This window comes from Nestor notabilis, unplaced genomic scaffold, assembly GCF_000696875.1.
Source record: "Nestor notabilis isolate BGI_N333 unplaced genomic scaffold, ASM69687v1 scaffold23581, whole genome shotgun sequence".
Classification (NCBI taxonomy): Eukaryota; Metazoa; Chordata; class Aves; order Psittaciformes; family Psittacidae; genus Nestor; species Nestor notabilis.
Window position 1 is genome coordinate 1 of NW_009916351.1, and position 11,920 is coordinate 11,920.

General features: G+C 53.7%; 1 protein-coding gene across 1 annotated transcript; it reads right to left on the reverse strand.

The window, feature by feature from the left end:
• Nucleotides 1-5: 5 nt before the first annotated feature.
• On the reverse strand, nucleotides 6-5,522 carry LOC104413528 (apoptosis-inducing factor 3-like; the record flags this gene model as incomplete). Its single annotated transcript, XM_010024541.1, has 16 exons — nucleotides 5,461-5,522; nucleotides 5,207-5,316; nucleotides 5,031-5,140; nucleotides 4,453-4,497; nucleotides 4,290-4,371; nucleotides 4,069-4,181; nucleotides 3,616-3,702; nucleotides 3,144-3,235; nucleotides 2,808-2,938; nucleotides 2,134-2,249; nucleotides 1,683-1,754; nucleotides 1,286-1,349; nucleotides 882-958; nucleotides 684-801; nucleotides 437-535; nucleotides 6-79 (listed from the first exon to the last, which is right to left on the reverse strand). Coding segments are annotated over exons 1-16 (1,452 nt in total), but the record flags the coding sequence as incomplete, so codon positions are not given.
• Between the last annotated feature and the right edge of the window lie 6,398 nt (nucleotides 5,523-11,920).

Consider the following 11,920-nt stretch of genomic DNA (forward strand, 5'->3'; position numbering starts at 1 on the left):
CACCTGATGTAGAAGATGAGGAACTTCTCCTGCTCCAGGCTGCCCTTCACGACGGTGTCCGTGTATCCCGTCCCGCAGCCTGCAAGACAGAGCCCTGGTGCAGCAGCGGCCAGCGTCCCGCCTCGGCGCCATCGCAACAGGGACCGAGGGGCCTGGGGCTGGGCTGAGCGTGAGGACCCTGCGCAAGCAGAGCTGACCCCGAGCATCTCCTTGGCTGGGGGAGGGAAGTTCTCCCTCCTTCGTGGCCTCTAACCCCCCGATGTCCAGCAAAGAACCAGAGCTCGGAAGCGGGGGTTGCAAGCTCGCCACGGCAGCAAGTCCAGAACCGGAGCTGCTCCAGGGGAGCTCTGTGCGTGTCCATGAGCCCCAGCCCCGGCTGGTGGATGAGCAGATGGGCAGGGAGCAGCTCGGCTCTCCCCATCTCTCTCCCCCCTACCTGCGTAGCGGATGCTCTTCCCAAACATCGTGGTCCAGAAGAAGGGAACAGTGTGCAGCTCCTTCTCTTTCTTCAGCATGTTGAGGGCAGCAGTGTGACCTGGGATGAATCAGCAGAGGAGACAGGTCCTCACAGGTCCTCAGAGTGTCCTCTGCCTCCTGTTATCCCGCTGTCCCTTCTGCCCTCTTCCCTCCGTGCCCATCCCTGAGGACGGGAGCTGGAAAGCGAGGTGGACGTGCTGCCTTACCGTGGACCTCAGCCACTTGTTGGTGATGGATGCTGCAGGGTTCCCCGCTGAGCAGTGCTACAGGGAAGGAGACCACGTCCCCGGCAGCGAAGACGTTTGGGATGTTGGTTTGCATGTGCTGATGGGACGAGAAGCAGGCGGTGTAATGGTGAGAGGGGAGGGCGAGGGGTGGACCAGGAGTCCTCAGCTGGCACTCACCAGATCCACCAGGATGGCACCTCTGGCGTCTCTGGCGATGGAGGTGCCCTTCAGGAATGCTGAGTTGGGGAACGTCCCTGCAGGGAGAGGAGCAAGGACAAGAGCAGCAAAGGCAGGGAGGAGCCTTGGCCTCAGCACATGCCTGTACAGCCTGCTCGGAGCAGAGCAGTGTCCTCTGGAGCTCAGCAAGTGCTCCAAAGTCACTGCTTTCCTCCTGCCGGCGTCTGCTCCTGGGCTGCTGACTTTCCCCATGTGTCTGGGGCCAAGAGGAAGGGCTGGATGACAACAGAGTGGGAAAGAGACTGCAGGGAATGGTGTCTTGGGCATGAGCTGTGGTGCTCTGGGCTCGCTGGCTGTCCCCCCATTCCTAAAGCTGCCTCCCTCTCCCAGCTGGGGTCTCTTACCTATTCCCACCACTACCACGTCTGCAGGTAGTTTCTTTCCACTGGCAAGAACAGCCTCCGTGACCTAGGGAGGAAGCAAGAAGCATTAACAAAGGGTTGAAAGCTCTGTCCTAATTCTCACAGCCTCCCTGCTGCCTCGTTCTTTGCTCTCTCTTTTTCTTCCCCAAGTTCAGATCACCTTGTCCAACTGATGTGTGCTACGAGAAAAGCCCTACTCTTGTCCCTGAGATACAAACACAAAGTGGTGCCCTTTGAGCCCAGGCCTGTGCTCAGCGAAAAGAAATGTGAAGGTGTCGATGTGGGAGATGAAACCCAGACACAGGCTCCGAGTTAATCCTCAGTTTGGGTTTTTTCCTCCTCAAATCAGCAGTTCGGGGATGGCAGTGGCAGAACTGACCTTTCCATCCTTTCCTTTCAGCTCACGGAGTTCTGCTTTCATGTAAAACTTCACCCCTCTATTTTGCAGCATCTGAAAAGGATGGTTCCAGTGTTCAGTGGGGAATTCCAGGCTGGATTCCTGTAAATACAGCCGTGCCCAGCCAGAAGCCAGGCAGGCAGCTCAGAGGGGTTCACTGTGTGCCCCCGGCTGGTGCAGGGCGCCTGGGAGCCTGGCTTTGCTCTGTTGTCCAGGTCAGGACTGGTGCACGAGGTGGGTTGAGGATGAAGAAGGGCTTGAGGATGAAGGGGAGCGTGATGTGTCTGAGAGGGAGGCTGGGACCGGCTGTGTGTGCAGAGCTCCTTTGGTGAGCTGGATGTGGTTGGGAGCAGCACAGGGGCTCTTGTGGATCACGGGGCTGCTTGCATGGTGTGTGCTCCCCGTCCTGGAAAAGGGCACTAGGTTTTCTAACCTTCATGGTGACTCCTCCAACCTGAGGACCCAGCACCTTCTGGTAAGGGAACTCCTGTCTTTCCACCACTGAGATGGCACCAGCCTTGTCGGAGAGGAAGGCAGCTACCTCCATTCCTGCAGGGGAAAGGCATGCCCATGGTAAACCTGCTGCAAGCAGCGACCTGCAGCCTCCTCCTTGGAAATCTTTTCCCTTTCCAGGTGAGGAGAACAAGCCTGATGCATTGCCAGCTCTTAACTGCTCCTCCACGTGTTTCTGGGCTGAGGTATTTAACTTTCCCCCTGTTCTTCATTCTTACGAGCTATGGACCTGGATATCAGAGCACGGAACAGCTCTTGGTTGCGTGCAAAGTAGCTGCTTTCTGTGCTTTCCCCCTCTCTTTCCCAATGTTTCTGGGGAATCCAGCTCCTCTGAAGCACAGGCACCTTTTCCCAAGGCACATTTCCCTCTGTCCGTGTCCAGAAGCTGTTTAGAGCTCTCAAACTTTCTGGCTATCAGAGGAAAGAATGAGTGTGTGCTGAGTAACACGTACCCCCACCAGCAATAGGGCTCTGGGGAGGAACCCAGCCAGGTAGTGAATGAGCATCCCTTCCCCAGGGGCTTCCAGCTGATGTGCAACACAAGTGGGGTTCACGGCTATCGCTGATGACTTGGTACCCGCTGCAGCCTGGTACCTATGAATGAAGCTCCAATGATCACCAGGCTCTTCCCAGTTGCCAGCTCTAGGATCTTGCTGGAATCTTCTGGTGTTTGGAGCACACACACGTTCTGCAGGTCTGCACCTGGGACGCTGAGGAAGCTGGAGCTGGAAGAGAGAATCCAGACACATCTCATGGTGGGAAATGAACCAAGGAGTGAGGGGAGGGCATAAACCTGTGCGATCCTCTGCCTGTATCACCCCATCCTGTCCTTTCATCTCCTACACGCCTCTAGAAGTTCTTCACACCCCGGTGTTGACCCGTTTTGTCCCGTCAGCGATGTTGTGTGTGGGAAATGCTCCGTGCACTCACTGACAGCCCGTTGCAATGAGCAGCTGATCGTACTTCTGGGAGGACCCGTCCGTGAATTGGACCTTCTGCTTCTGGAAATCCACCGACGCTGCCTGTGGGAGAAAGGAGGCAGAGACCTGGCAGGTAACTCTGGTCCTCTGGTGTCCTGCCACAACAACCCGTTCTGCTTGCCCTGCATCTGGACACTGGGTGAGACGAGGGATGCCGGGGTCCACCCTCTCCCTACAGGTCTTAGGCTTTAAGGAGCACTAAGTGTGACAGCACCAAAACCTAGTTCATCTTTGGGGTATGTGGAAGGCAAGTTGCAAGGGTCACTCTTTGATGGGCACATCTGTCCGTGGGTAGCACAGGCCAGTGTTACACCCAGGCACTGGCCTTGGAATGCTACTCCAAGAGATGCAGGTGTGTGCATCCCCTCCCCATGGCAAGAACACAACCACCCATTGAGGTCTGAGCTCGGCTGCTCTTGCACCTCTTTCTCTGTCCAGAGCTCTATGCCGTGAGCATCGAGGAATTCAGGTGTCCTCATGTAGATGTCCTCAGCTTTCAAGTTCATTTCCTGGAGACAAAGCAGAAATAGAAACAGCAATATTCTTGCAGTGTTTGGGAAGTGACTTTGCACAAGAGGCACACTTTGCGCTGGGAAATCACAGCTCCTCACACTGCCCCGTCCTCTTGTTGTGCCCCCTCAGAAAAAACCATGTTTTCATGGGGAGAACTCAGTGAAAGGAGATAAATCCATCAGCTTATGGTGGATTCTGATCTTCTGGGAGGAGGAGGCTGGAAATTGTACCCCTTTGCCTTGCAGGCACCTCAGCACTCCCTTGCCAGAACGGCTCACTCCATTGCTCAGCCTTGTTCTGAGCGCGAGCCGTGCCCCTAGTGCTGATGTGGCACCTGCTCCTCATGCCCCTCACGTACAAACCTTGGTCAGCTTGGACTTGTCGTATGGAACATGTTTCTCTTTGGTGGCCATGATGATCCTGCCAGTGAAGCCCTCTTGGCGAAGTGTCTCTGCACACACCAGGGCAGCCACACCTGCAGGAGATGCTCACCTCTTACACTATGGAGGAGGAGGAGGAAGGTGAGTCCTGCCTGGAGAAGAGAGTGGCAGCTCACAGCATGTGTGGGGACCACTTCACTGACCTCCCCCCAGCAGCAGCACCGTGGTCCGGCTGAGAGGGCATCGCTTGCTTGTGTCCTTCACCCTCAGGTTGCTCTCAAGATCCTGGAAGCAGATGAGGGATGTTGAAATCATGCCCACCCCAAGGTGCTGCTTGTGCCTAGTGCCAGCAGGTAAGGTCCGTACCTTCTTCTTTGCTGTTACAAACACCTTTCCATCTTCCACTGTTACCTGAAGGGGGGAAAGGAGAGTGCATCTCAGTGCTGCAATCAGGAGAGCTTTCCTGGGGGGTTCTGCTGTGATGGACCACTCGGATACACCAAGAGTGGCTCGGAGGGATCTTGGGTGTCAAACGATGCTGAGGAGCTCATGAGCTTTTCTCCTCCTTCCAAGAACACTCAGGAAGAGGTGTAATTCCTTTTCCCTTTGCAAAAGAGCTGTGCCGTGAGGGATTCCGGGATGTAGGGCATCACCTTTGATTGGAAGGAGCTTTAGGGCTGGAACTTACATGATGCCTAGAAGTCATCTCATGTTTTGTAGCACTGTGTGACCTGGACCACAGAGCTGTGGCCAGGGCAGGGTGTTTTCAGTTGGTGTGAGGGACACGAAGCTTGCGAGAGCGAATGCATGTGAATGGAACAGGGGAGATCAGTGGCACGGGTTAGTGGTGGACTTGGCAATCCTGGGGTAAAGGTGGGACTTGATGACCATAAAGGTCTTTTCCGACCTGGTTAATTCTATGGGAGGAAGAGACAAGAAGTCACCTTAAAGCAGGACAGACAGTCCAGAGATGGGTACTCCTCAATGTCTCCGGTTTTGATGTTAAAGCAGGCACCGTGCCAGGGGCAGCGCAGCCTCTCCCCTCTGAGGACTCCTGCAATAGCAAAGGTGGAGGGAGCTCCCTGACTCCCCTTCTCCCCTCTGCGAGAGCCAGGGCTACCTTTGCTGAGCGGGGCACCGTAGTGGGGGCACTTGCTGCTGAGGGCGCTGAACTCCTTCTTGTTCCTCACCAGCAGCATGGGGTAACCGGCCACCATCACCTCCCAGAGCCTGTGGGACCACAGGAGAGGTGGGAGCAGATGATCTTGGCCCCTTCCAGCCAACATGCTGCTCCATCGACCAGCAGCGTGGTGCCTGCCTCCTGGCTGCAGAGCCCTCTTGGCAGCAGGGGCCTGGGTGCTGTCACATACTCACTCTCCATCCCCAACATCAGCCTCCTTGCAGACCTCGGCGGTGATGGTGTCACTGCTGTCCATGCTGGCGGCTGCGGGCGAGCAGAGGGAAGGGTTGGCTGCCACGGATGTTGTTGCCTCTTGGTAGATGGTGCTCCCCAGGGAACCCTTGTGCCATCACTGCCAGATCCCACCCCACAATGCGGGGCCACCGCTGCCCCAGCTGGGAGCAGGTCAATGGTGGGCTCAAGGAGTCCCAAACTCCTGGTGCAGCAGGAAAAGCCCTTAATCTGGTGGAAAACACCCACTCCCCCCCCTTTTTAATGTGTCCAAACCTAAGGCTGATTCCTCTGCCCTTTTCTCCTCCAACTTCTTGCTTTCAGCCCCATGTCCCATTAAACTTAACTGCAGCGAGTGAGCAGATGTGATTAATGACTGTTGCACATCAACGCAATCATTTATGGCGAGGGGCTGCTGCCGTACACTGTGGCTGCCCCAAATTGGGGGTTGAAGAGCTGCTTCAGCCTCTCTGAAACCTCTCCAATGTTAGTGCAGAGGTGTTAGTCATGCTAATTGCCATGAAAGCAGTGATCCCTGCCCCAAATGCCCTCTGCGTGAGAAAAGAGGCAAAAGCCTTGGTCCTTAGCACTGCCCCTGCCTTAGCAATCAGCTGAGAGGCTGGTTAGAAACCTCCCTCTCTGTTTTGGAGGAAAAAGGCGAGATACAGAGCAAAGGAAGGGTGTTGGAGGCAGGTTTTGGTGCGGGGCGGTGACTTGCTCCTGCAGATTCCCACCGTGCCACTGCCCATTCTCGGGTCCCTTTGGAGAAGCATCAGCTTGTACTCACCCAGTCCAACTACGGGGGCTCAGGCACCCACTTCCAGTGTCAGAAAGCCACCAGTGCTGCTGCCTGCGAGTGTTTCCTCCACCCAAGTGCCACCCTTGTGCCTTGCAATAACAACAGTGCCAGCCCACGGCCGGGTGATGCTCTCCCTACATTGCACAACGTCCCCATCCATCAGGAGACACATCCCCTGGAAGCAGATACCTGCCAGTGAGTCTTACCTGAGTTCTGCAACTGGTCTGCACCTAATAAGGTGTGTTTTGCTCGGGTATAGGATTGCAAAAGCATTGAGGGCATGGAGGGATGATGTAAAGACCGGGTGCATCATTGCAGTGGGAACAGAAGCTCGAGTGGATGCAGTGGTACCCCACTCAGCTTTTATCACCCCTTCTCTTGGTGTAAAGTGCTCTAGCTCAGTGCAACGTGTTTTTGCAGCACTTTGGAATGATATTTCTACTTTTTATACCTTTCAATAACATCTACAATGATTTCATTTGATCTTTTGGTAAGATCTCCACCGATTTTAAGGAACACAAAGTATTCAGCACCTCTGTATGTGCTTTACATCCCAGCGCTGCTTCTGGTTCAGTCCACTGATGTCCAGGCCCCGTCGCCTGGTCCTTGAAGGATGACACAGAGCAGTGTGCTTCTTGCTGTGCTATTTTTGCAGCAGAGTGGGAGTTGCAGGAGGCTGGGAGTAAAGCCTCCGCTGTTTGTGTCTACTCTAGTTCTTATCTCTGTTTCACAGTCGATATGTTTTGCAACCTTAAAATATGCCTTAAAATTGGGGAGGGGGAGAAGTTATTACCAGTGTGCTTCTGTCATCTCCACGGCAGAACCAGAGCTTCACAGGGGCTGGCTTTCTGCTGTGCAGCATGTTCAGACATTTAGCATGGGGGGTGATAAAGATCCTTTGGCAGGCATGGCCCGGAGAAGAGGGATGTGCAGGGATGCTCTGGAAGTGGGAGTGGGCTGATTTATGTAGGGTTGGACCCACCAAGCTGAGCACACGTTCAGTGCCAGGGTGCTGCTGTGTAAGGAGTGATCTTAGCCCAAAGGCAACGCACACCCATGATGGGTGCAGGTGTTTTCTCACAGCAGCTTTTGGGCTATGCCTTCCTGGCCGGGAGCCTGAATGTGAAGCAGTTTGGCTGCTGAACATCCCTGTTTAAACTGTCTGTAATTATCCCCCAGGAGCACGTTCCCACATGGAGAAGGAGCAGCGCTCGTGGAGGCTTTCTCTGACTCAGCAGAAATGGCTGGAAAATGATGTTTACTTAAGGATGAAAGCTGCAGTGCACTGGAAAAGTGGCAGGTACCCGGGCGTGCATCTGTGGGAAGCTTTGGGATTAGCCGTGTCGAGCTTGGTTCTGCGCAGTGACATTCACACTGTGGGGCTGAGATGCTAATCCAGCTGCTGGATGCTGCTGGATGCTGCTGGATGCAGCCAAGCATCTGGGGAAGGGCTTTTATAAAGACAAAGGGATAAAGGCAGAACAAAATGCCCGTCTCTGATGTGGACAAAGATGATGGTAAAGGATTAAAAGTTGAGCAGGGCAGTGGATGGAAGAGGGATTAGCTGCAGGGATGTGGTATTACTGTGTATTACACGCGGTACGTCCTCGAGGGATTCGGCAGTGGGATGGTACCGGAGGCAGGTGGTTGGGAGGATACTCTGTAAGCATCTTTTAGAGGCAGATACTCGGGGTGGTTCAGACCTTTGCTTGTAACACACAGCAGGATTAACCATAGGAAGGAAGAGAGTGAAAGGAAGTGGTGCCCTCAAACACAAACAAAGCCCAGGTAGACATGAGAAAGCTCTGGCCAGACCTGCTGCTTGCATTGGTGCCGACTCACACGAGCAGCTGAGCTGACCTTGTGCTTTATGAGATACCTTCACTTCTGTGTGTGTCCAGTGCTGTCAGCACCACACAAAATGCAAGTTCAGAGGCAAAGATCTAAGGGGAATTGCTCTCCTCCTACTTCCACTTCCTTTCCACCTCCTACTCCCTACTTCCACCTCATTTGTCCATGCTGTAATTCAGCCAGGGCTGTGTGGATGCATCCTTGTCCCACCTTTGCCCCCACCTTGCTCAGGTCAAGGTCTTTCCCTGCTGGTTTGAACCGAGCATTACCCACCAAGTCAGATGTTGTTGAAGGCTCAGGCACAGGAAGAGGAAGCGAGGTGAAAACTGCAGCAGAGCTAAAATGATTAATGGGACACTGCTCGCAGGACATATTGGGGTGTGATATTAATAACAAGAGAATTCAGGGAGGAGCCTCACCTGCTCCAAGTTGCAGAGCTGACAGCAGCAGGAGATGCAGTTAGGAAGCTCCTGTGCTTACATTCATGATGCAGGAGGAACTGAGTGGGTTCAACAGCGTGTGGTGCTGCACAGAGTGGCTACAGGGGCCGAGACGTGCTTCCACCTTGCAGGGCTCATCCTGAAACTGTCTGAATTGCAAAAAAACCCCATGCAGCCGTAAGTACATCATGATGTAACCAGAAAGTACATAGATTATCCTACAGAGGGGCTTCGGACAAGGGCCTGGAGGGACAGGCCAAGGGGAATGGCTTTAACCTGCCAGAGGGGAGATTGAGATGAGCTCTGAGGCAGAAGCTCTTCCCTGGGAGGGTGCTGAGGCGCTGGCACAGGGTGCCCAGAGAAGCTGTGGCTGCCCCATCCCTGGCAGTGTTCAAGGCCAGGTTGGACACAGGGGCTTGGAGCAACCCATCCAAGCTCCAAACTACTTAAGCTTGAGAATGGTGAATTAAACAGTGGGGGGAAATAGGGTTTTTTTTTCACAAATAGGAGAAATATAAGGAACTGCTGATGCTGCTGTGATTGGAGGGGTTTTGCTGGTCAATGTCTGTTAATGGAAGTGGTGTTTATCCCATGGCATATCCGTACGACTGGAATGAGAAGGAGAGAGCACATCCTTTGCATCATGGCAGCTGGTCCAGCCCGAGCCCTGCAGCATCCTCGGGGACACGGTTGTCAGAGGTTTGTGTTGTCAGCCTTTCTCATGTGCCTGCACTGAGTATACCCCCAGGTCCACCTGGAGAATATCCAGCTCCCACTTTTCTGGCTGGAAAAGGTGAGTGCTGGAGTTTGCATTGATTTCGGCTCCCTTCACAGCTACCTCTGCAGTGCCTGGGCGTGCTTTGCCATACGCGGCGTGTGTTCTCCACAGCAGATCCTTTCGTAAGTGGGGAGTTAGAGACTTTCTGAATGAAAATGTGGATATATAAAGCATTCCTGTATCATCTGACTTCCTGTGGCCTCGCAGATAGAGCAGTGACACACTTTGGAGAGGGATGAAGACGGCAGCTATTTCAAGTGGGGAAGCCAAGATGCTGGATTTGTTTGGAGGCTCCTCACATTGTTTGAGGTGTGAGCCAGGTCTGGCATTAGATGAGCAGATGGGTTTATGACTGCTTGGCTGGAGAGAGGCAGATGAAAGGAGCAAGGCTTTCCAGAACCAGGAGCGTGACTTTTGCCAGAGGGACTGTGCTGGGTCAGAAGCTCGCACATCTTTTGGCTATGGGAAGCACTGGGAGGTGTTTGGGAGCAGAGTGGGCACCCAAATCTCCATCTAGGAGTAGTGGGGAGCATCTAGGGGAGGACAGAGTTTATCTGGCACAATTCCTATGGGGATTATCAGTAAACTGATTTTATTTCTCTTTATTGTGGAAAATGGGTCTTCTCTCTCCAATGTGCCAAACAGAAACTCCAGTCTGTGAAAGGGATCAAAAAGCCACTGTCCAGCTATGGAAGAAACTGCTGTACCCTGGATTTACACCCTGGTTGCTGCTGTAACCCCTGCTATGGGGTTAGCTGTGGTCCCTATGGTGTTACGGGATGGCCGTAGCGCTGGTATCGGGAAGGAAGCCCCTTCCCTGCTGGAAGCAGGCACCAGCAGCGACCCGCCAGCAGCCTCCCTGCAGAGAATGAGGCTGTTTGGGAACTGCTGGAAAACAACTGGGAATCTGGGTGAAAAAGGCAGTATCTCCAAATAAGGTGTGAAGGAAGAGTCCCATCCGCTGTGCCCAGCGCTCCAGCGAGCGCGCAGGGACCTCTTGTGGCAGCTGAACCCGAGAGCATCCTTGTCCCAGCTCTTCCATACGGCTTCTTTTGGGACAAGCCCGGCCCCCGACCCTGGGGCATGTGGGTCAGGATTTGTTGGCTCATATTTGGCTTGATCTGGTGTCAAGGGACCTGTTTGTAACCGGCTTTGGAAGCCTCCAGCTCCAAAACTGTCTCCAGTTAACGCTGTTGCTGCAGGGGAAGACAAGGAGAAAAGGCTGGAAATGGGGATTGTAAAACACCACTGGTAAAATTAAGGAAAATCTGGGCTAAAATGATCCAAAAAGTAGTATTTGTGTAGCTGTTACTAGTGCTCTAGCAGTGGGATCAAAGCCCCTGAACCAGAAGCTCAATTACCCATGGCTGAGATTCCTCCCGTGTGGAAGCGGTAGGCAAAAACTCAGCATCCAGAAACATTTTAACTCTTCCTGTCCCTTGGCTAAATGATAGGAGAATAACACCACAAATGCAGGAGGTCCTGGGACAACGGGGCTGAGCTTGCAGGCGTTCCATGGTCTGGGGTGTTACCTGCAGGCAGGGTTGTCCCCATGGAAAGGGGCAGTTGGGATTTCTGAGGTTAAACTCTTACTGTTGACTTCCCATTAGGAAGTCAGCTCTCTGCAGTTTTAAACTGCAATTAATCACTAAATGACTCCTCTCCTCAGTGCCCTGTCTCCAAGGCACGTCTCCATTTCCTCACCATCTTATGCTAAACACAAATGTCTTTGCATTTGGCCTTCTCACTAACAGCTTAGTCTGTGTGATCCTTCAAGTCCTAATACATGAGCTTACGTATAATCCCCCCGAGCAATCGGGTCTGCTGCTCGCTTCAGGAACCATCTCCTGCCACTTAACCGTGATGAAATTACTTTGGCCTGTCCGGCTTTTAAGCACATTTCTACAGCATGAACAGATGCTTTCCTACCAGCTGGGAGTCTCATTCCTTTCCTTCAGGGCTGATTTAATCACTCCCCTCCTCAGCATCCTTTAATCAATGTATTACTTGGTGGTTTCGTGTCCATCGCCCCGGCCAGGGCAGGGATTTGGGAGCTCAGCTCCGCACGTTTCTGTTTCAGCAAGGAGAAAGGAGAAGGTTTCATCCCCAAGGAAGAGCTCAGAGGAGAGGCAGGTTGACACTAATCAGTGCGTACGCGGTGACTCAGGCGTCTGCAGCAGAGGAGGGAGGTCTGTGCAGCAGCCACGCTGCTGGTGGAGACATCAGAAAGCAACGAGGGAGCGCTCAGGTTCCAGGAAGCTGGAAAAGCTGCGTAGTTGTGGGATGGAACTAAAGAGGTTGTGAGTAAAGGATCCCGAGTTTCCTCAATTCCCACACAGCAGAGCTTGGGGTATCCCAGGCATTGGGAAGCTCCTCTCAGGACCGGGAGGTGGAGGAGAGCGGTGCTTTTGACATGGGAGCTGGACCTTTTTCCTTGCTTGATGTGCGCCCAGGCCCGGTGGTGTGTGCCTGAGGGATATTCTAATCCACGGTGAGCAATGGCCCCACAGCACATCACATGCTGGGGGTGCTTTGGGGTGAAGGACCGTGGGCTG